Source organism: Sciurus carolinensis, chromosome 11 (assembly GCF_902686445.1).
Source record: "Sciurus carolinensis chromosome 11, mSciCar1.2, whole genome shotgun sequence".
Classification (NCBI taxonomy): domain Eukaryota; kingdom Metazoa; phylum Chordata; class Mammalia; order Rodentia; family Sciuridae; genus Sciurus; species Sciurus carolinensis.
The window spans coordinates 66,158,684-66,182,406 of NC_062223.1; the positions used below are offsets into that span (position 1 = coordinate 66,158,684).

At 50.3% G+C, this 23,723-nt stretch overlaps 1 protein-coding gene across 10 annotated transcripts in view; it reads right to left on the reverse strand.

Moving 5' to 3' along the window:
• Positions 1-23,723, reverse strand: part of Ampd3 (adenosine monophosphate deaminase 3) — a 126,505-nt gene that overhangs the window by 11,831 nt on the left and 90,951 nt on the right. For all 10 annotated transcript variants that reach the window (XM_047516173.1, XM_047516168.1, XM_047516171.1 and 7 more), the window contains 8 exons: positions 16,651-16,855; positions 13,712-13,874; positions 10,582-10,801; positions 8,554-8,683; positions 3,360-3,554; positions 2,300-2,431; positions 1,611-1,774; positions 878-1,004 (listed from right to left, as the gene is read on the reverse strand). In XM_047516173.1, coding sequence (XP_047372129.1) covers positions 878-1,004; positions 1,611-1,774; positions 2,300-2,431; positions 3,360-3,554; positions 8,554-8,683; positions 10,582-10,801; positions 13,712-13,874; positions 16,651-16,855 — 1,336 coding nt within the window. The remainder of the gene's footprint in view (positions 1-877; positions 1,005-1,610; positions 1,775-2,299; positions 2,432-3,359; positions 3,555-8,553; positions 8,684-10,581; positions 10,802-13,711; positions 13,875-16,650; positions 16,856-23,723) is intronic.

The window sequence follows — 23,723 nt, forward strand, 5'->3', positions numbered from 1 at the left end:
TGAGCTGTCACCGATGGCTCAAGTGCCCACCACGTCTCCCTCTTACTGCCCTTCTAGTCCCCCACCACTACCTGAGCGACCTCCTGTTTCGGGCCTTCCTTCTCACACACAGCCAGATGATGCGTGTCTAGAACACAAATTCCATGAGGTCCCTCAGCTTGTCCAAGCACTTTCCAGGCAGCCCCTATGCATCCGAACTCAGCCACTCCGTCCCCAAGCCTTGGTCCCCTGGGCTCCTCCCTGCCAGACCTCATTCCATCACCTCCACCTTCACCTCCACCATCACCTGCCTCCACCATCACCTCCCCAAAGCCTCCACCAGTCCTGAACTTGCTGCTCTGACATCCTCTTTATTCCAGGCATCCAGAGGGAGGGGATGAAAACTGATCCCCTCCCTCCTTAAGTCTCTCTTGCATCCTTTCTCCCCTTTTTCTATAATTACTCAAATACAGAAGAGAAATAAATTTCCTGGGGCTTGTTATACTAAACCAAAGATGGTGTGAGGTAAAAGAGTTGAAATGTCTGCATTTCTAAGAAGACCCTCTGGGGCAGCTTGGTGCTTCCTGGGACAGGATCCATCTTGTCAGCACCCCTGGCCAGGAACCGACTCTCAATTCTTACCCATTTGTTGCCCTTCCCTGCTGGATACACAGACTGCCCCAGGACCATCACCACCAGTACCCACCCAGGGCTGTCCCTGAGGAGAAGGGGACATCCTTCCAGGGTAGTCTCCCTTATTTTAGAAAATCAGCTTCTAGGGGCAGACAGCCCTAGGCCTGGGGCAGAGGGATGGCAGGAGCCGAGAAGGAAAGCCATGGCAAGGGGTGAGCCCTCCTCTGCCATGTGAGCTCACCCAGGTGCCCCCACCACCACTTACATATTTGAGGAAGAGGTGAAGCTCCCGATGATCTTGGGGGTTGATTGTGGCCTTAAAAAGGGGCAGGAAGATGTTCTCCAGCATCTTTCCAAAGTTTGGCAGCAGCTTCTTTGACCTAAATATATCACTGTAGGGAAGCAAAGACTGGCCTGTTGGGTGGACCCACAGTCCCCTTGGCCTGCCACAGTCACTCAGGCAGCCTGCTTCCCATTAAGCACTCAGAGTAGAGTTAGATGTGGCCTTTCTGCAACACTTGGCAGTGCTTTGCAACTCCACACCTGCTGGGCACCAACTCAAGCCAAAGGCCACTCAGGAGTGGGATTCAGGCTGGCCAAGGGTCTAGAGAGGAGTCTTCAAGTTTCCCAGTGATCCAGACTCAGTTCCACTAAACCCCACACCCCAGCCCACCCAGAGAGGAGAGCGGTGGTCTAAGTGGTGTCCAAGGGGAGGTCAGCAATGTAGACCACTACCAGGAAACCCCATACCTTGAAGCCACCCAAATCTTCAATGAGAAGGCAGGCCGTAGAGCCCCAAGGCCTTGGAACATAAATATTCTTCAAAGAACCAGAGTTTAAGTATCATAAGGGCATCTTTGCCAACCACTCCTCCTGGGGAGGAGAGGTCTAAGATGGCACTGGGCTTATAGTCTCCAGCCCTTAACAGTACAGCCCACACCAGACAGGATGTCATCCCCAGAGGACATGGGGCAGACAGTGGGGTCATCCTCACTCACTAGATCCGGGGCACCTGGATGATCCAGCGCATGTTGGGTGAGTAGACCTTGTGCTGGATGAACCAGCGGGCCAGGTTGGGCCACTCCTCAGGACTGCGGCCATAGATGGACAGCCGTGGCTCTGAGTACTGGTACTTGCTCTCCTCCAGCTCTCGGGCCACCTCCTGGCACCAAGAAGAACCAGGTCAGCCCAAAGCCTCCCAGCTGCATAGGTGATCTCTACCTCCAGCTCTGCATGACAGCTGGGTCCTGGGCCAGCTGCTCCCTGCTGCCTGCTGCCTTGTGAGCTCTGCTCCACAGCGGAGGATCCTCCCCCACCGGGGAGGAGGGCCTCTGGTTTGCACCAGCACACTGCAGAACCAGGCTGGGCAGCAACAACATCTCCACCCAAGCCAACCCGCACACAGCCAAGTTCAGGCTACAAATAGAGACAGGCACAGCGCCAGGGTGCTGGGAGCTCTGCCAAGGTGGATGCCCTCCCCTCCTCTTCCCTGCAGTTGGCACACAGCACCAGCCTGCCCATTCTCAGAAGAAGGAGACCAGGGCCAGAGCATAGGTGCCTGAGCTGGATGGTGGACAGAGGAGGATTCGGGGAGGGGAAGGGGACAGGAGGCCATGCAGGGTCCCCGCTGAAAGCAGACAGCATCAGGTATCTGAGGAGGCCTTGGAGAGGCCAAGGGATTGCTCACCTTGACCATCCTGGCAAAGTACTCTCCTCCCAGATAGTTTTCAGTTTTTAAATACAGGTCGCGCAGCTCACTGGCCCCCACAGGGTTGTATTTGGAGTTGAACTTGTCAAAACGATGGAATGTCTGTCGGCCCTGAGGGGAAGAGGCCACCAGCCAGGTCACCACATTGTTCTACAGCCATCAGGCATGTTTCCCCTCCAGGCCTTTATGTGTGGCATTATGTGTGGCCACACTGAATGATGTCTTTCAAGTCATTTCTTGCATGAAATCTTGGAAAATTCCAAGGGCCAGGTCCACGTAGCCTCATAGCCGGCCACAGGGCTCATTCTGAGGCATTATGTGAAGGAGCATCAAAGGCTTCAGGCCCCAAGGAATCATGGCAAGGAGCATGCCAGCTTAGTAGCAGAGGATGCTAGACCCCGGAACAGCAAACAATAAAGTGTTTCCTATGCCTTTTTAAGGCTGACTAATATTCTATTGTGTGGATATACTACATTTTGGTTACCCATTCATCTACTGATGAACACGGGTGATTTCTACCTTTTGGCTGTTATAAGGAATGCTGGCTGTGAACAATGGCACACAAGTGCCTGTTCAAGGCTCCGATTTCAGTTCCTTTGGGTGTCTACCCAGGAGTGTGATTGCTGATTATATGGTTCTTCTATAGTTTACTTTTTGAGGAGCCACCATACTGCTTTCCACACCATTACACCATTGTTTTGAGTTTTAGTAACAAGGCGCATGGCAGTTATCATTTTATAGGAAAGGAAATAAAACCTTAAGTGAGTTGCTTAAGGGCATATAACTCCTAAGTGGCAGAAAGGGGATTAGAACTTGGACCCATCTAACCAGAAGTCACACACCCTTCCTCTGCCCCATGGCTACTCCCCGCCCCATTATTTTCTGAGGTCAAACTAACACCACAGCCTCCAAGACAAGCAGATAAAGAGCTGCTTCCCCAGCCAGTTGCTCTCCAAGCACAATCATAGCGCTTTCCAGGGGCTGAGTCCCCATCCAGGACTTCTTTCTGTTCAAGGCACTGGGGCAGAAGCTCACTCACAGCATGGACATCCAGGGAATCCACAGTGAGGTCGTAGGGGTCCATGTGCAGGCTGTCGAACACCTGCCGCAGGGTGATCTTCCGGCCCAGCTTCTCAGCCACAGTCCTGTCAGGCTCTGTCTGGTACGTGTGCTTGATGAAGCGGAGCAGGTGCTTCTGGTTCATGCAGGCTGCTGCGTGAATGTGTGTGTCCACCTAGAACACAGCACCCACTGGCCAGTGAGCCAAGTCACCTCCTTAACGTGGAGCAGAGACTCAGCACCATATGGGCCACAGAGGCAGTGCCCACTGATGCCTGGATGTCCCTCCCCAATCCTCCTCTGAACTTCAAAACTGGTCTCCTTCCATTAGCCTTGCTGCCCAATCCACTTCCTTATAGCACCAAGAGATGGTTCTAAAATGAAGACTGGATCAGACCACTCCTCTGTTAAGAAATCACAGTGGACCAGCATTCTCCAGGTACCGCCCAGCTCCTCAGCCTGGGAGTCGAGGCTACCTACCACCTGTTTTGCCACTGCCCCATCTATGCTCCAGCCATGGCAAGCCTCGCCCTGAGTTCAGGCACCAGGCCACTCTGCGGCACTTTGCCCACAGGCATCCTCGGCAGGGAATGCCTTTCCTCCTACCCACCAACCTCTTCCTTCTACATCCTCCACTTGGAAACCAATTCTGGTCCGCTACGCACAACTAACCCACTCTTTCCTTGCCTGGCCTGGGCCGCTGGTATAGATGTTCCCTTGCTGTGCATGTCCTCCAGTTCATTCAAATATGTTTCTCTCTACTCCGCTGCTAGCCTGGAGCTCCTCAAGGACAGGGACCATGTCTGAGGCATCCAGTCTCTACTGCCTACCCCATACTGGTATGAAGTATCAGGTGAATCAATGGATGGTTGAATGAACAAATGAACCGTTGTTACAGGTTTCAAGAGTTCTGATATCTATATGACCTCATATAAGCCTGCGGGCATTATCAAATGCCCCACAGAATCTTCCCATTGACCTCTCAGAACCCCCTAACATTCCCAAAGCAAAGTCCAAGTGGGGGACAGCAGCCACTACCACAGACTTCTTCAAACAGTTCCAGCTCACCCCAAACACAGGGCCTCCAAACCCCAAGAAGCAGCAGCTTCCCTGACCCTAAGCCAACATGTGGACTCAGATTTCAGAGTGAACTCTAACTTGAAGAAAGCCACAGAGAGCTTGGACTTCTCCTCTTCTTCATGGAAAGGCAATTTCCTTGAAAAAGACCCTGGAAAGGAGCCCACCAGGGTCTCAGAACACCTCAGCGGATTCCTCATGCCTTCTGTGTCATGCTAAGGTCCTGAGGCACCAGCCTGGTCCCTTGCCTTTCTGGCCTCTCCTTTTCAACCTCCTCAGTCAGCTCATCCTCATGACTAGACCTCTCAATACTGCATTTCTTCAGGCCTGGTTCTGGGCCATCCTGTCCCCCCACTATATACTCTTTTCAAAGGTTATCTGTGCCTTAATTTTCTTCTTTATACCAAAAACGTCCAAATGTGTATCATCAGTCTAAAGCGCCAGAATTGTAGACAGCTGCCTATTTGGGAAACTCAAAGACAGTTCAAATTTTAAAGTGGATGGACTCTATCGCTGGGCCCAGCCCATACCTGATAGCTTCCCAGGTTTCTGCATCCCAGGAAAGGATACACCCTGCACCCAGTCGTTCACATGGGAAAACTGCAAGTCATCCTCCACCTTCCCCTCCCCCCCAACACCAGCCAACCCATCAATTCCACATTCCAAATAAATCTCAGATCCACACAGTGCTCTGCCACCTCTCTGTCACCACTGCACGCTCACTCGTGAATCCACAATGACCTCTCAACTGGTCTTGCCACTTCTTCTCTTGTTCTGGTTCAATTCATTCTTTACACAGAAACTAGAATGGATTTTTGGATGCAATTTGATTCTGATTAATATTCTCATTAATCTTAGGATGAGGACCTTGCTACTCCTACTTAGTCCCTGCCATCTCCCCACCCTCCACATCCCCACTCTCCCTTTTTCTCTGTGCTCACACACAGGATAGCCACTTGGCTAAAATGAGAGATGGCCTTAGTCACAGGGGGCATCTTGAGTCTCCTTCTATGAGCCCAAGGGGCCTAAGGCAAATCCCCAGGAGACAGCAGCCTCACAGGCCAAAGAACCACCAGGCACCAATCTACACTGTGGAGTTACTGCTGCGTCTGACTGGGCATTGTGCCAGGGCCAGAATAAGGAGGCGCTGACCTCGGGCCAGGGAAGGCTGTCCACAGCTGGTTGGGTATCTCCAAGTCATGCCAAAATGAGACATTTGATCTTTTGGACCTCTGTGCGTGTAATCCCAGCCAGCCCATGTCACTGGCCACATCACTCTGTCATCAGGGTCTTTCCTGCCATTAATCCTACCGCTACTACCAGAAAGTCAGACTGCTGGACATCAGAGAAATGACACAACTCAAAGTACTGAAAACCAAAGCATCACCCACAGCACAGTGTCAAGGCTCGGGCGCCTCAGAGATGAGGCGGGGCTCATTTGGGATGCACAAGAGAAGGTCAGCTGGGATTAGCTCAGCTGGACACAGACTGGCTCCACTGCCTCAGCATGACTCAGCACATTCTGGGCTTCTGCTTGTGTCCTCCAGCTTACCAATGACACACCACAGGGGGTTCAGCCTGTCCTTACCCCATGAGTCACAAGATAAAGAAGGAAAACAACTGGACAGTCCAGGAAGCACCCAATCCAAACTACAGGATCTCAAAAGTGATTATTTTAGGAACAAGTCAAAGAAGCTGTCATGGGAGGTCAGTATTTTCAACTCACCAGAAGACCCAACCACATTCTCCACTTTTGCCTGAGATTCAGGTCTAAAGAAACTGCAGAGTTTCCAAACAGGGCTGACCCATACCTGGGGCCTGAGCTAACACTGACTATTCCCATACCCATGACCGACATCAGTAATAGGTCACAGCACTCTTTTCACTGAGCTTCTGGAACAGCCTCAGGGAGCAACTCCCAACTGGTGAAGTTTAGCGTAGAAGCTGAAACCTACTTGCTATCCCTGATGTGACACTTAAGCCCTAATGGATAATGTTCAGTCCTACCCTACTCACAAGCAGCAAACACGCTCAGCCCTTCTATCTTTACTCTGAACAGAAAACAAGTGTCTCAGTTACACGGTACTGCTGGCTGGGCCTCACAGTGTCATAACCCACCATCTACCACCCACACGGACCCATAGCCAGGCCACAGCACCTGCCTCAGAACTCAGTCCTGGCCTGCCCTGCCTTTGTGAAACAACCACTGCCCCAGAAATAGGGAGCCCCCCCCAAGCTCACTCTGAGTTTTATAAAGCCAGCTCTCCTCCCCACAGCACAGATTTTGAGGGAGAGATAAAGCTGCTGGCACCCAGGAGACAGGCTTCTCTACCCAGGGGTAGAGAAGGCCTGATGCAGTGACCCCAGGCCCATGTTTATGCACTGACTGTGGTGCCCGAAAATAGGCCACAGTGTCACCACACAGACATGAGGCCACCTCATGTACAGAGAGCACAGTAACCCCAAACTAACAGGGAACCCCAGTGATCAGCTCTGATATGTAACCACACCTCTACACAAGGACTCTGGCCCGCATTGTGGCAGGGAGCAGATGGTGAGCCCAGGAACATCCACAGGGCCCCACTTAGGGAGAAACCACTTCAGAGCCCATTCAGTCAACAAAAACAACCCCGGCAGCGGCAAGCAGCCAGACCCAGAGCATTCACGTCTGCAGAGGGCAGGGCTGCAAGGAGCTCACAGTGACTGAGGTGCCTGCCTGCCACCTAAGGCTCACGGAGAAGGAACAAATGGTACTTGAGGTGAAAATGCCCAGCCACCCACATAGGTGTATCTAATGCATGACCCTTAACCTCTACCCAGAAATCCCCAACACTTTTTTCCATAAGCCTCTCAGAGTCCATGATCTGAAGCTAAACTCTCACTTCTAAAGGCTCTTGGTCCCATCCAAGTGGGGAGTCCGACACGGCATGTAACAGGTGATCCTAGGCCTCCCTAAGATCCAGAGGGAAGGAGGGGCCTTCCATCTGGATCACTGAGCGCACTCAGCCAGGGGGTCAGAGAGGCTGAGCAGGCTTTCCCAGAGGAGCCACGAGCTGACCCTAGGGAGAGGAGGCCTCAAGAGGTTGGAGCTCTGGAGATGACAACCCCACCGTGACCCAGCCCAGGTCTGGCCATCCTCCTCAAGCAAAGTCTAAGCCCCCTGCCCCCAGAGACTTCTCTCCCAGCTCACCAGCACACCTGGCCCACTCCCAGTCCACAGCCCCCAGACCTCTGCAGCTTCACTCCCCACAACCCACCGCTCCCCTCTCCCTGATCCAAGCTCCAACCACACACCTCTCCCCCGCCTGGCATTCGCACATGCTGCTCCCTCCACAGGAAATGCCAGGGACACTGCTGCTTCCCTCCCGGCACCACCCTCTGCCTGGCTAATTCCTTCTCGCCCTGTAGATCAGCTTAGTTCTGGCCTCTCCCTGAAAGTCACCCCATCACACTTAACTCTAAGGTAACAGATGGGGAGATTCTCCTCAGCAGGAAGTGACTTGCTCACCATCAAAGTCCCATGCTTAGCGCTGATCCTGCCTCGTTATAGGCTACTTGAATGGAAGAAAAGGGAAGAGCTAGGGGACACGATCATTTAACATAGACACCTGCTGCCACCCTGCAGGCTGAAGGTGCCAGGAGCCACTCAACCACTCAAGGGGTATAAGAGGGACAGGGATAGGAGCTTTAAATACACCTTATCTGGAAGGACACAAACTCCCCAAATGCAAAGAGGTCATACAGTTTTTTCCCTCTATTATGAATCTAATTCTTCCCCTACCCTAAAGTAGACTGTGCTCACCAGTTATGACCACCTCATAGCCATGTCCTACTTCCCAAGGAAGAGGGCACATTCCAACAGAGGCAAACATGGACCTGGAGTGGCACCCAGTACGGTCAGAGGCATAGCCTGACTCTAAGAACACAGCTCAACAGTCTCCCTTCTGCACAGACCCATCACACTCCTCTAGCCAAAAAGGGCTGCCCTTGGCCAGCCTCAGGCTCTCACAGGGCACTAGCCCTGAACTGGCTCAGGGGCAGCTCCTGTGCGGGGAAGGGGACCAGGCAGGTGGCTGGAACACTGGCCACTAACGCACCTTTCTCACATTATAGAAGTCTCGATGGGGGTTACTCTTCAATTCTTTGAACTCGGACATTTCATTTAACATCTCGTGAAGGCTGAATTTGGATTCCAGAAAATTCAGTCGCCGGTGACAATAGGTTTTCCTGCAGGTTGGGAGGGGAAGAGACCACAGTTGAGGGGAAGTCACATCAAACTCTGTTTGGAGACTTCTAGAACAGGTGGGTCAAGCCCTGTGTGGAAGGTTGGGCTCTGGGAGGATGGAACCAGGAGGTTAAGAAGCTTTTAGATGTCTACTGACCTGGCTGACCTGGCTAACACATCAGTGTGCCCCAGTGTGAGTGGAGAGTCAACTTTGGGACCCCGTATCTTTGACTTCTAGATCTGTTTAGGCAATTAACCTCCCTTCTCAAGAATAAGTAGCCCATGGATCAATATTGAGATGGTAAGACCAAGGTTGAAGTGAAGGTTAGATTGGTTGATGCCTATGAAAGGCCTGACTTTGAGAAGAGTAGGATACTCAATAAGTCTCCCTCTCTTGTCCCCTCTCTTCTTTCTTCCCATCTATCCTCAGCCACCTTTTATTCCTTAAGAAATTAATTGCCCAGTAATACAGTAACACTATAAAGCAAGGCCTGCCCATCTTGGGATACAAAGGTACTTCCCACCTGACCAAATGTTCCCAAATTCTAAGACCCGAGGACTCCCAGACTCTGAGGCTTCAGGACAATAGGCAGATTAGAGGCAGATTAGGAGTGGGGGGTATTTATCACTAGGATAGAAATTTCTGTGAGACTCATGCCCCAAGTTCCCACCAACTCAAAGAAGGTACCCATGGGTAAAGAGGTTTTCTCTGCCAGCAAAGGTGGGGAGTTCACTGCTGTGGTCAGCTGCCAGCCCACGCCTAGCCAGGGGTGGCCAGTCACATGCCCCGAGTCCAATGCCACACAGAACCTTTAACCACAATTCATGCCACACTGCTTCCTCAATCCCAGCGGCTGCCTCCATATCCCATCACTGAGGTTCCCATAAAGAACAGCTCCCTACCTGCATGAGTGCCACCCTGTCTGCCAAGACAAGCCCAGGATGTCACACGGCAGGAAGGAGGTCAAGCCCAGCCTCTCCTTCCAAGAAGGACTCTTCTTGACAACCACCCAGACAGGAGAGCCACTGCTCACACACCTGGCCCAGAAGGGCCTCCGAAAGAAAACTGCCCCTTCCCCACCCAGTCTTAGCTCTGCCCTGGATCAGTGAGGACCAAGCTGCCCATCCACACCAAGCCCACTCTCTTCCTTCAGGACCCAGTGTCACAACATTCCCAACAAAACCCAAAAAGCAGCACACAGGAGAGGGAGCAGGGCATGACGGCACACTCCCTCCGGATTCCCGCTCCTGACTCATTCACTCCCAGGCTCCCGGCGTGCAGGTCACTGAACTTCCGTCACTCATAGTTCAAGTGCCCACCAACAACTGAGGGGCCAAAATGCAGGAAGACAGCCACCTGCCAGCTCAGTTTAAGCCAAGCCTGTGGCCTCAGGTGGATCATAGCACAAAGTGCCCCAGGCTCCCTGCATGGCCCCTCCAGAACTCAGACACCCAGGACCCGAAGGGACAGTCATCGCTCCTCCACCATGTAATACCATGCCCTGGGCTGCCAGTTCTCTGCAAGGCTGCTGTCTTTCCTGCCAAGAGGGGTGGCAGTCGTTTTAAGGTGCCCAGGTTGCCAGCAGCAAACAGAAGCTCCATACCCATAGGTGCAGAAGGGACAAGTAGTAACAACTCTAAGAATACGGCAGCCCAGGAAGGGAAATTGTTGCAGAAACCCACAAAGCAAAGGTGGGTTTGACACCACTCTTTCAGGAGGGTTTACATGCAGGAAAGCCTGGAACAGAGGGACACCCAGCTGCTTTCCCGACACCACTCTTTCAGGAGGGTTTACATGCAGGAAAGCCTGGAACAGAGGGACACCCAGCTGCTTTCCCAGCTCCTTCCTACAAAAGAGCACCCACACAATGAGAGGGAGAGTTGGGGAAGGCTGGCTTACGTGGGGCCATCAGTGATGAGAGCCAGGATGTGGCTCATGTCCACCGTGTAGGTCTCCAGGTCAGGGTAGGGCAGGCTGTGGGGCTCCTGGCGCTCCAGCATCTTTTTGTTATCATACACGAAAAGGATGCCCCCCTGCATGCAGACCAGGTAGCCCAGGTTGGGGGGTGCATCGTCCAGGCAGTAAGGGTCTTCCCCAGGCTGTGGGGGAGGGTGGAATTCTGCAAAACAGGATCAAGTGATGGTCATGACCTCGTGAGCTCTTGGATTCAAAAGTCACATTCGGGGTGAAGCCTTCCCTGGCCACTCTATCTAAAACCAACCACCCGCGCCTGTGCCAACATCAAAGCTCCTCTTCCCTACTCTGTTTCGGCTCCTTAGCACTTAGCACCGAACAAAGTAACTGTACCCCTGACCTTGGGTATTGGAGATCTTCCTGGCTCAGAGGAGAGACTTGGATGCAGACTGAGACTTTGATTTGCTGTACCCCACTACCCAGAACAGCCCCTGGTACCTGGCTGGCACCTCAGTGTTTTTTTTTTTTTTTTTTAACTGAAATGGGCTTCAGTTTCCTTGGCCCTGCAGGGCCCCCAGGAATGTTTTTAAAAGGGCAGCTGCATCCTCTAGTAAGAGAACAGACAGCATTTGTTGTTTCCTTTGATGAGGAGTCAGGGTTTCTTCCCCTGCAGCTGGCAGCTGGGCCCCCTGGTTCTATATGGTGCTGGCTGATCTGCCATATAGGAGAGCTGAAGCCACCAGTTCTGCTGTGTAGTATCAACCCTTGGCCAGACACAGAGCTAGAAAAACACAGTATGAGAATAATGAGAAAACAGGGGTTCCTCAGCTTATTATGGGGTCATGTCCCACTAAACCCATCATAAATTGAAAATATCCTAAGTTAAAAATGCACTTAATACCCCCTAACCTACCTTAAAGGTGCTCAGGACACTTGCATTAGCCTACAGTTGAGCAAAGTCATTTAACATAAAACCTATTTTAGGTTGAACAGTTCATGTAATTTATTGAACACTGCACTGAAAGTGAAGCACAGAATGGCTGTATGGGTACATTTCACATGATCATGAAGTTGAAAAATTGTTAAATTGAACCATTATAAACTGAAGACTGTCCCTAAGCCCTCTAATGCACGTGCAGGGCATTCTTGTTTACAAAGCATTTTCCTATATACACAGCCTATGGAGGCAGAGGATGTGATCCTCAGATGAGAAGACAGGATCAGAGAGGCAAAGGGGTTTGTTAAAAGTCTCATGCTTAAGCCGGCCATGGTGGCACACACCTGTAATCCCAGCGCCTCGGGAGGCTGAGGCAGGAAGAGAGAGAGTTCAAAGGCAGCCTCAGCAACTCACTAAGGCCCTAAGCAACTCAGTGAGACCCTGTCTCTAAATACAAAAAAAAAAAAAAAAAAAAACAGGGGAGCTGGGGGTGTGGCTCAATGGTTAAGTACCTCTGGGTTCAATCCCCAGTACAAAAAAATAAGGTCTCATGCCTAAAAAGAGGCATTCTGTGCCTCCTGTGTGCTAGGAACAGGGACATTATCCCTACTGGGGGTCATGTAAATGTCCTGAGCACCTTTAAGGTAGGTTAGGTGTATTAAATGCATATTTAACTTAGGATATTTTCAATTTATGATGAGTTTATTGGGACATGATCCCATAATAAGCCGAGGAGCACCGGTTTTCTCATTGTTCTCACAAGCATTTTCTAGCTTTTGATCAACTCTGTGTCTGGCCAAGGGTTGATGCTACACAGCAGTACTGGGGGCTTCAGCTCTCCTATATGGCAGATCAGCCAGCACCATATAGTACCAGGGGCCCAGCTGCCAGCCATAGGGGAAGGAAATCCTAACTCCTCATCAAAGGAAGCAACCAAGGCAGGGTGACCTGCCTGGGTTTCCTCCACCAGTGCTCAGAACAGAATGACCCTAGAGCAAATGTGAGGAGTCACAGAGGAGCTGAAACAGAGCAGAACTGGGGGTTGGTGTCCCCCATGAGGCAAGACCACAGGCCAGCTCAGAAGTCCCTAGGTTGTATCAGTGATCTGCAAATGCCTGGGTGAGGCCTCAGTGTGCGCACTCTGACTCCACCTCACCACACTCACACCCAGAACCCCTGAGTCCTCCATATGAAGTATACATTTAGCCATCAGCCCTGCTGTCCTTACCAAAACTAAAGTAATAGGATCAATTTCCCTCAGACACATGGAAAATGGACCCAGAAGGGCTGAGATTTACCCAGGGGTCTGGGTGGTGACAGATGCTCAAAATGCAGGACTCAGAGGTTCAAGGGAGCCATCGATAGGAATAACCCAGCACCACCAACCACAACCAGGCAGCCAAGGTCCTGGGCCTTGGTGCAAACCTTGGGCCCTTATCTGCTCCCCACCCCTGGCTTTCAAAGTGAGGTTTCCAGTCGTTTTCATTTGCATGACTTAACTCACAGCCTCTACAGCTCCAAGGTCCTTCACAAACCAAATGCACTCCACCTGGAAGCCATCCTGCACTCTCTCCTCTCCCTTTCCCTGAACTCTGCAGCTGCCATTTATTGAACACTCTCTAAATGCCAGAGATGCACTAAGTATGTCACAGGCATTTGCCTATTTAATCCTCACAATGACCCTAGGAGATAGATAATATGAGTATTCTCATTTTATAGATCAAAAAGAAGGAGATTTAGAGAACAATTGTTCAAGGTCCAAGAAATTGGCAGACCCCAGATGCAGGTGTGCTGGACTCCAGAGCCTACTTCCCCTGCCCCAGGACTGTGCTCTCTGTATCTAGTCCCAACCCAGCCCATAATACCTCCAATTGGTCATTAACTGGTTGATGGTATTGTTTTCAGTGTCCCACTGGAGCATTCCTACCCCCCTGGCAGACTCCCACCACCAGGAACTTTCATCTCTCTGAACTTCCCCAGCTCATCTCCACACGGGGCCAGGCAACAGGACACATAAAACTGACCCAGGGGGAACCGCAAACAGGAGTGTAGCACAAGCCTACACCAGGGCCCGCCTCTAAACACCAGTGGGAAAACACATTCAGTCAACAAAAGGTCCCAAACAACTCTTGGGCCAGACCCACACTTGGGGCCCCATTTCCCACCTGGGCTCCATACCTGGGAGACCCTCTTCCAGGGGTGCAGTGTTGGCCCGCCGATGACCCAGGTACTGGGCTGTGGTCCGAGGGAAGCGGTGGTAGGCGAGCCGTGCATACTTCTCCCGGATCATCAGGGCCTTGGCCAGGCTCTTGGCGGCCTGCTCATAGTCCTCCACAGTGATCTGCAGAAGGGAGGCGCGCAGAAAGGGTTCACGCAGCAGACCTGAGACCACCGTGCTTAAAAGGATCTACTTCAAGGTTTGGCCTTTGACCAGCACCTGGGAACCTGGATTCCAGGAGAATTCCCACTATTCAGTGATCAATGAGTGGCTCACTATGTCTAAACATGGCTTATGCTGGACACCACATTTCCCCTGGGAGTCTGGGCATGCGCTAGGCGGATATGTGAGCAGACCAGCACCTTGGGCACTGAGAGGCTAATGAGCCTCCCTGGCAGACAGCACTTCACACATCGTCGCACTCAGATGCTGAAGGTATTATGTGTTCTGGTGACTCCACTGGGAGAGAACCCTTGCAGGCTCGTACCTGGTGTCCTCCAGACCTCACCTCATGCACCTTTCCTTTTGCCGGTTTGTTCTGTGTTCTCTTGCTTTCATAAGTCACAGCTGTGAATACAGCTGGATGCTGAACTCTGAGAGTGCACCGAGCAAGTCACCAAATCAGGAGTGACTTTGGGAACACCCCCCCACACACACACACACAGAATTTCTGTGTGCCCAGCCCACGGCTTTGCCAACCCAGTGGTCACATGCTATATGCGTGACTTTCCTTAGATGTCATTTTGCTCCTCAGTGCAGCCCATTTACAAATGGGAAAACTGAGGCCCAGAAAGGATCAATCACCCAGGAGGAAGTCACAAAGTCAAGCTTCAGACTTAGCTCTGATTGATTCCCAAAGCCCAAGGATGAGCTGCCTGAACAGAACTGCTTCATTTACAAAAATGAAGGAGACACACACCCACCTTCCAAAGGGCTCGTTTATCTTGGTAGGTTTGGGAAGGAGGAGTATCACAGAAATCTGAGTGTGTCTGGGAGGACAAGCAGTAGACAATCAGGACAGGGGATGAGTGACACAGAGTGGGAGTGCAAGATGCTAGAAGAGCACGGAGTGAGACGGGCTAGGCCTGGAACTTTCCTCCTCTGCTTTAATAAAATAATCGTTCTTAATTTTGAAATATTTTAAATTTAGAGACAAGCACTGAAGGTAATATAAGAAACACCCACGCACCTACCTTCTAGAGCTAGCAATATTCATATTTTTCATAATTGTTTCAGAGATCTTACAAATGTAAATAAATCATCATGGATACAGCTAAAACTACCCTCCCCCACCACTCTCTATCCTCGGAACGGGGAAGCTGATACATATCTTCCCCATGTGTGTTTTCATTCTTTTACCAAATATTACTCCTTGCTTTCTGCTAAGGCAGAAGTTTCTTTCCTATCTCCAAATGTGTTAATCAATTTCACAAGGAACACTCCTGAGGAGGACGCTATAGGAGCACCGAGCCCCGCACCACCTGTAAGACTGCAGGTGAACCCAGTTATCTTTGCCCAAGTTGAGTGCGGGGCAAAGATCAAGGCAGACAGACTGCTTCAGAGTGCTGGTGAGCTTTCCACTCTGCTGCCATTACCAAATGGGTCCTTTGTGAAACCCACACTGGTCAGGGAGGTCACCTGAGGCCACCAAAGGGGTACATGTTTCTAAATAAAACTGAAAGAATGTTTATCCTTAAACTGTCCCTTCTTACTAGACTTGTCTCCAAGTAAACTGGTGGGTTCTGTTTGGGTGTGCTTTTTTGAGGAAGGAAAAAAAAAGAGTGTGTTAATGCCACTCTCAGTGGGCATGGCCTCTGAGAGCAGCAGGAATAGGTGAGCAGACACAAGTGTCTTCAACAAAACTATGTTTCTGCCCACAGCAAAGCCAAACTTGGTCTCTAGAACCAACAGAACCACATGACAAGGGACTCAGGCCATGGCCAAGGATATAAGAGGGTGCTCCGGATCCCAGTGAGGCTGCAGCCAATCAGCCAAGCTTGAAGGCATTACAGTCCCCATTGCTGGCAGCAGACCCTCTGGGTGCCAAGGAGATCTGCAAAGCTGGTCTGCTTTTCACAGACATGTAGCTCTCTGAATTCTAATTGCCCGGGTCAGGGGCCCCTTCCCTGCTACTTGCCAGACTGGCAGAAAGAAGCTAGTTCATGCTCCAGGCTGAGCTCTTCTCTCTCGTTCAGCTTGTGGTCCGCCCATCTCCGCTCTCCCTTTCCACTGCTGCGCCCACATGCCTGAGGTTTTCACCAAGGTGTGACCAGGATGCTGACCTTCAGAAAGGCCTGAACTGTTTCCAACTCAAATTCCCATCTCCGAGAACTTAACATAATTCACGGTACCTCCATACCATGGAATATTATGGGTTTGTAAAAAAAAAATTAACAAGGAAGTTCTTTATATTTTATATAAATGAACTGTTAAGTGTCGGGGGGTGGACCTTGTCCACTTTCTGATCAAGACCCTCTCTTCCTGGTGGAGGGGATCTGGCCTGTACTTAAGGATACTGAACCTAAGCATGTAAGAGGAGCTAAGTCAGCAATAACTGATTTCACACAAACCAGTTAATACCATGACTTTGAATCCACTGAACATTTGGAAATGCTGATGTACCCAAGCTGGCACTCTGCTCAATAGGCTGCAGTGACAGAAGCAGCATTTCTGGACCTGGAGAACACATAGGACTTACAGGCCACCGCCACGGTGTTCTGGACTCTCTGCACAGGGCTGGAACAGCTCCCTAAACACTCCCACACCCTACAGCCTCTGCTCGGACCCTCCTTCCTTCTCTTCAGATTCCTGCACCTCCTCTCCACACCTCGCAGACACCCACAGACTGAGCCTGACCTCTGCATGCAAAGCCCAAAAAACACTCTCATGACTACCTTACCCCAGCACAGTAATCTCCACTGATGGTGACCCGCTGGTACTCAGGCATGGCGTAGGGTGCTGGGGTGGGCTGGGAAGTGGCTCCAGGGAGCACAGGGGTTGCAGGAGACAGAGCCGGACTGGTCGTCGGGGGGCCTTTCCAGTCTTGCTGTGCTGGCATCTGCAGAGACAGGGACTGGGAGCGGATCATCTTGAAACTTTTCTTTCTAAGAGCCAACAAGGAAAACAGAAGACATCAGCAGTTGATTGGGGTGAGCCATAAGTAATCTTCATTAGGTACAGAGCAAGAGAATTTTGCTATGATTAATCATGGGTGCTGGCTCGACCATTAAGAAATTTCTAAATTAATTATGCCTTCCTCTTACACACATCTCTGCATGAGGTACAGCACAGCCTCCAAACACCCGACCTATGCGTACTACGAACTGCAGTGGCTGTGTTTGCACAGTATGAGTCCCATTAGAATGAGGCAAATGCCCCAGGGGACAGACAGATGTAGACCACTCTGCAGTGCATGATGGACGTGAGGATAACATCAAATAGGCCAGACTTTCCCCGTGCGAGGACAGTGCACTATCTTCACAAAACCCAAACTCTAAGGCCCAACATACAGTCTTAGGAAGGTCTGTGAACAGGAACACAGAGATAATCACACTATATTTCACAGAGTTGGAAATTTGAGGCACTGGAACCTGCAGAGATATAGATGATTGATTAATCCAACCTCCTTGTTTTATAAATAAGAGTCAGGGATCCCGCAATGGAAAGGGGCTTACACAAAGTTACACAGCAAGGTGGCTGCTCTCCCCAACCAGCACCCCTGCTGTCAGGAAAAGGGATGATCAGCAACAGTTTCAAGACTGGACCTCTGGACCTGTCACCCTGGCACCAAAAGATTATTTCATTCACTCTTGGGCACAAGACTGTTTTACAATGCTGCAAGGTCATGCTGAATTTGTGATGACCTCACCTTCCTTATTAACAAAATAGTTATGTTTCAACTGAGGTCACTCCACGTCCTGGAATCCCCAGGAAGGAAATTACTCTGCACTTAGGTGAAGCCATCTACAAATGCCCCTCCCATGTCTCTTTCTGCCTCCAGTGGCACCCAGCCTCCGGTGTTGTCACCTTACAGTGTCTAATCAGAAGCCAGCTGACTCCTTGCCCACCTCATAACCAGGGGCTCAGAAGCTTCATGGGATTTATTCCACCACAACCAGGGTCTACAGCCACCAGCAAAGAACTCAGTGATAACCAAGACCCACGAGAGCCCATTGAACCTCTCTTCTTCCCCAAGCAGTCGTGACAGAGGGTGCAGAGAATGCGTTGATCCCCAAGGGGGCCTCAAGGCTCACCCAGAAACAGCTGTCTTCCTGCTGGCATTTGCCCGGTCTCCTCAACTGCCAAAGTTCCAGGAAGCACAATTCACCTCCTCTAATTACACACCCACCACACGCCACGGTCCTCTGGTTCTCCCATGCTTGTGGTAAAGAGCCTCTTTGAGGCAAGGCTGTTTGCACCTGAGAAATGAAGGTGGCCCCTTTTCAGGAGGTTACCTTTGTCCTCCCCTGACCTTGCATAACATACTAAGCTACTTCAGGAAACTCATCTGGAACTCCTGGAACCCCTAGCCTGCCATCCATCACAGGGAGCTGAGCCAGCATCCTGTCCCAAGGAAGACGTCAACTCAGGCCAGCCTATCATTCCTCAGAGCAGATTCACCCTGAGCAAGGAGGCTCTCCCTTGGCATCTTTGCAACATCCACGCCTAAAAGACTCATTGCTTTGGGCATCTTCTCATACTCTGACAGGCTCAGCTGGGTGCCATGAAACTCCAGCTTCGGTGTCACTCTCATACCCATCAGTCACTGTTTTGGTCTCTGTGCCAAATTCCACCACCCCCATATGCCTCAGCCCATGCTGCCTGAGGCCTACCAAGGAGAAGCGGCAGGTGACTTCTAAGGTAAGAAAGGTTTAAAAACACACATTTAGGCCAGTTGCCCTAAGCCTAGAGTCTCCCAGATTTCTCTTAGGAAGGTCCATATCCTTCTGCCCCACTCAAGAAGCCAGAACTCACCAAATGGTGCCTAGAGAATTCTCCTTCTTGCAGACATCCATTATGGGTACAGCCTTGGTCTTCAGATTGTCACATACAAATATCCTTAGGCCAGAAGCCCAGACTTTTCAGGCACAGAGGTAGGTTCAGAGGCTGATGGGCCATCTCCTCGGGACCCACTCACCTTGGGCAGTGCCTTGGAATCATCAGAAGCTAATCACTCAGCATGTATCTCAAAAAGCTGGAGAAGCTGTTTTTGATTACTAAAAAACGAACTGCCACAAATTTGGTGGCTTAAAACAATAACCATTCATTAACTCACAGTGCTGCATGTGAGAAGTCTGACTGGATTTAACCACATTCTATGCTCAGAGCAGCAAAAGACCAAAATCAAGATGTTAGCCACACTGCTTTTATGCAAAGGCTCTGGGAAAGAATCTACTTCCAAGTTCATTCAGGTTGTTGGAAGAATTCAGTTCCATATGGCTGTGAGACTGAGGTCCCTGGATCCTTGCTGGCCAACGGCCAGGGGTCACCTCATCTCCTGCACAAGGCACTCTGACCCTCACACTTAGCCCTCCATCTTCAAAGTCAGGGAGGCTGTGTGTTCTGGTACTTCAGATCTCTCTGATTTCCCCACCTACTCTCAACCTGAGAGAGCTCTGTTTTGAAAGGTTCCCGTAATTAGATCAGGCCCACTGACAACTTCCTTATCTTAAGGTCAACTGGGCCATATGCCATGACAATCACAGGAGTGATAAGTCATATTCACAGGGTCTGGATATTAGAGAGGGGCAACTTGGAAGGGGAGCATTTTAAAAATTTTGTCTACCACGGGCCCATATTCAGCATCCATCTACACAGCAGAGCTGGGGAGTGGCAGCTGAGGGTATGGATGTGTGGCTGCAGGTGCATGTTCATACATGGGCCCCTCTTTCCTTCCCAAGGCTGTCTGAAGCTCCCCACGTGTCACGATAACAAAAGGACACATAAGAAGTTACAATAATCTTTATCTGAATTGTAGAACTATGGGGTCCCTTGATTGGAAAAGACCTTAAAGGCTGTGCACCCCAGCCTCTCGCTAAGTCAGCCTTTGCCCGGATACCTCCAGTGACAGGGTTCCCTATACTCCTGGGTAAGACCTCAGCATCACTATTCAATAAACAGTTACCAGGCACCCACTCTGGGCCAGGCCAGAGCCAGACACACGAACAAACACAACGTTGATCAAAGCACGATCTGCTGCCACTGTTAGAAAGCACTTCCTCACGATGGGCCAGAACTGTCTGTCTGCAGTGCCACCTGTCACACCTCGTGTTAGCCTCTGGGGCACCAGGGTAAGCCAGCTCTCTTGCCACAGCTGGCCCGCCCCCTCCTTCCTCCAACCACATGTAGGCTGGCAGAAACACACTGCTGCCGAGGAGCTGGCAGGGGTGGGGCTGTGAGGACACCAGCTCTGGCCAAGCCTGAGGGCCTGGCTTAGTAGCAGCTTTGTCGTCCCCTACACACAGTTGGTCCTCCTGGGCCACAGGGACCTTCTTGATGACCAGCCCCTTAAGACAAGGAGGCAATCTGGTCATGTGGGAGTTTTTACAGCACCTGCTCCATGGCCCTCAGCTGCCCCTGCCATTCATGACATCCCCATTCCTACCCTGTCCACTACCCAGGCCTCCTCAGAGCCTGGGAATCAAGCACCCCAGAGCCCTCCAGAATATCTGGTTCATATGCTAAACTCAAGCTAGGACCATCAGTGGGGGCCCCCCTTGCTCTTCTTTCTAGAGAAGTGCTGGTCTCTTCCTGGAGATCCTTCTAAAGCCCACTACCCTGCGTAGTCTGTCCAGGAATGGCCAGGCAGGGAGAAGCCCCAGGCACTCAGAGGTACACAGGGGTCAGGGAGCTGCACGGGGACTCCACTTTCCATAAATCACCACAGGTCAGCCCCTAGGGGAAAACAGGTAGATCGCATATAACCTCAGACCCCAGGGGCTGTGTGACAGCAGAGATGGACAAAGATAAGGAACAAATTATTAACAATGTGTGATAAGATGCCCAGGATATTTTGGGATCCCAAGGAGACACCTAATACTGACTGGGGGTGGGAGCAGTGGAGCAGCACGCACGGAGGGAGGGGGGACGTTTCAGAGTGGGAAGGCTTGTTTGAACCCCTCCCCCAGCACACTCAGACCATCCTGGCGGCCCCGCTGCCTCCAGATGAGCACCGCTACTCAAAGGTTGGAGCAGGAGGGTTTTGTTAACGTTTTGTTAATGCCTGGGTAGGGCAGGCATTCTCCACCTCCACAGGCTCCTGCTCCTGCTGCTTACAAGGTCACTGCTCTGAGCCACACAGAACTCGGAGCCTGGTCTAAGGAGGGCAATGGCTGAAGAGCCGGTGCCTGCGGCACGATGGAGACCAGAGGTCCCAGCCTATCTGGGGAGAGAGTATGGGTACAGTTGACCATGGTGCAGGGTACACGCTGGGCATGATAAAAAGGTGTGCAGAGTGGAGAGGCCCCATGGAGACCACTTACTCTGCTGGCATAGCCAGGTGACCAGCGCCACAGCTCAAACAGGTCACACACTTGAAGCCCGTCGGGCCTAAAGACTCAGAATACCCCACTCTGTCTCTTCCTTAGCTAGTCTACCTTCTCTTCCTCTCTACCCCAACAGCCTCCATTTGTCTCCCCACCTTACCCTGGTCTCCCTCGCCCTTTCCCAACCCTTCCCACCTACTGTTCCTCCCTAGACCTCAGAAGTCAAAGTGAAGTACAATCCTCACTGCCTTTTATATTAAGAGTTAGAATCTCTATTCCTAATTTTTAAAGCAGATGAATAGACTGTTTCAAATGAAGCTCCTTTGTCAATGGCTGTGAGTTTTTTGAAAAACAGTTTACCCATCCCTGATTTAAGAAGTTTCATAATACTAAATGACTAAACAAAATGTTAGCTGTGCTATGCTTTTGTAACAAACAAACCTATGTTTATCTACTTTACTCAAAACATTCTCGGTAAGCCAGGCACAATGGCACACACCTCTAATCCCAACTACTAAGGAGGCTGAGGCAGGAAGATTGGAAGTTGGAGGCCAGCCTGGGCAGCTTAATGAGATCTGTCTCAAAATAAAAAAACAAAAAAACACATTCTCAGGGAAATAGTTGTTCTGGATAGCCAGATGTTTAGATTGCAAAGTCATTTCCCCTGTATGTCCTAATTTAAAAAAAAAAAAACTTTGGTGTAGCATTTTTTAATGAAATACATAAGTCCTGCATTCTTAACCAGAGTTTTCTGAACATAATTTAAAGTTCTCTCAGTGACTCAGGGTCATCCCTGAATTATCCAGTTATGATCTTAGAGGTGTTTTCCCTCCACTGCCGTGCTTTGAATTCTTGTGTCTGCTTTTCATAATTATGCTGTTTCCTCCCTCACTGTTAACTGTCAAGTAATAACAATAACAAAAGCAGGACCATGAAAGGAGTTCCAATCACTGGGCTAAGCATTTTATGTGGATTCATTAATTTAATTCTCACAAGGAGGTCCTCTGATTACCATCATTTTTCAGATCAAAAAAGAGACTCAGGCAGTTAAGAGCCTTGACCAAGTCCACCCAATAGTGGACCTAATGGCCATCACTTGAATCCAGTTGGTCTGACTCCCAACTCACTTAAAAATCACCGCCCTTGATTTCTGAGACACTCCCTATAGCAATCCTCCTCTTTACTTCTGTTTCTTTTTTTTTTTTTGGCAGTACTGGGGATCGAACTCAGGGCCTTGTGCTTGCAAGGCAAGCACTCTACCAGCTGAGCTATCTCCCCAGCCCTCCTCTTTACTTCTAATTTGCTCTTTAAATCTGCCAAGGGATAAACAGCAAGATAGACAAGTTTACCAAAACTCTGTAAGGATAAATGGGAGATGGGATGGGAGGATGCAGGTGGGGTTGATAGGTAAAAGATGCAGGTTTTCTTTTGGTGGTGATAAGAATGTTCCAAAGCAGAATGTGACCATGGTCTTACAACTCTGTAAATAGACTAAAAACCATCTAAATGTATAGTTTAAAAGGGTGGCTAATAAGGTGTATAAATTGTATCTCAATAAAGCTATAGAAGAAGAAACAGAAGAGTAAAAAGAAAAAATCAGAGAGCTAGAAGAGCCCTATAATGCACTTTGGTTGCTCAGAAATTTTTCATTGTCCCCAGGATTGGCTAAGTTTCCATATGTACATTTGTAGGGTAGGTGAACTCTGCCTAATGCATTTGAGGCTCAAAAGATGTCTCTGGGCACCACCAGCATTTTCTGGTTCTCACTTTGCCTCTACAGATGGTCCACCTCTCTTTCTGACCCTCACTGAGCCCTGAGTCCCAGCAGGGACCTGGCCAGTGTCATCTTCCTACATAGGCAGGGAGTCCTGCTGGCTCCTGATCTGAACTGGCCTGCAAAATACGCACCTCTCTGAGCAGCGTGGGTCCACAAGCCTGCAAGGGCCATGTCTGAACTCAGCCTGGCTCCCGCGCTGGCAACCCTGGACAAGCTTGTTCATCTTTCCAGATCACAGCTCAGGTTCTTTTTGTAAGAAGCTGGTTTACTACTATGATTCTCTCTTGAGTTTTTATATTAGACTTAAAATAGTTGTGGGTGTTTTGTTTTACTTTGGCTCATTTCTAAATTAGAGAGAAAAAAAATTGTTGTAAAGAAAAGCCTTCTCCAAGTGCCAGAGATATTCAGAGGAGCCAGGGCAAGGGAGGTTTTGTTTTGTTTTATTTTTTATGGTCCTGGGGATTGAACCCAGGGGCACTCTACTGCTGAACTACATCCCCAACTCTTTTCTTTCTTTTTTTTTTTTTTTTTTTTTCTTAAGCAGGGTTTTGCTAAGTTGCCCAGGCTGGCCTCAAATTTGAGATCCTCCTGCCTCGACCTCCCAAGTTGCTGGAATTACAGACATGCATCACTGCGCCAGGCTAAGGGGAGGATTTTCCTAAGAGAAGCCCCATCTTATGTCACCATTTGAAATACAAGCCCACAGACTGG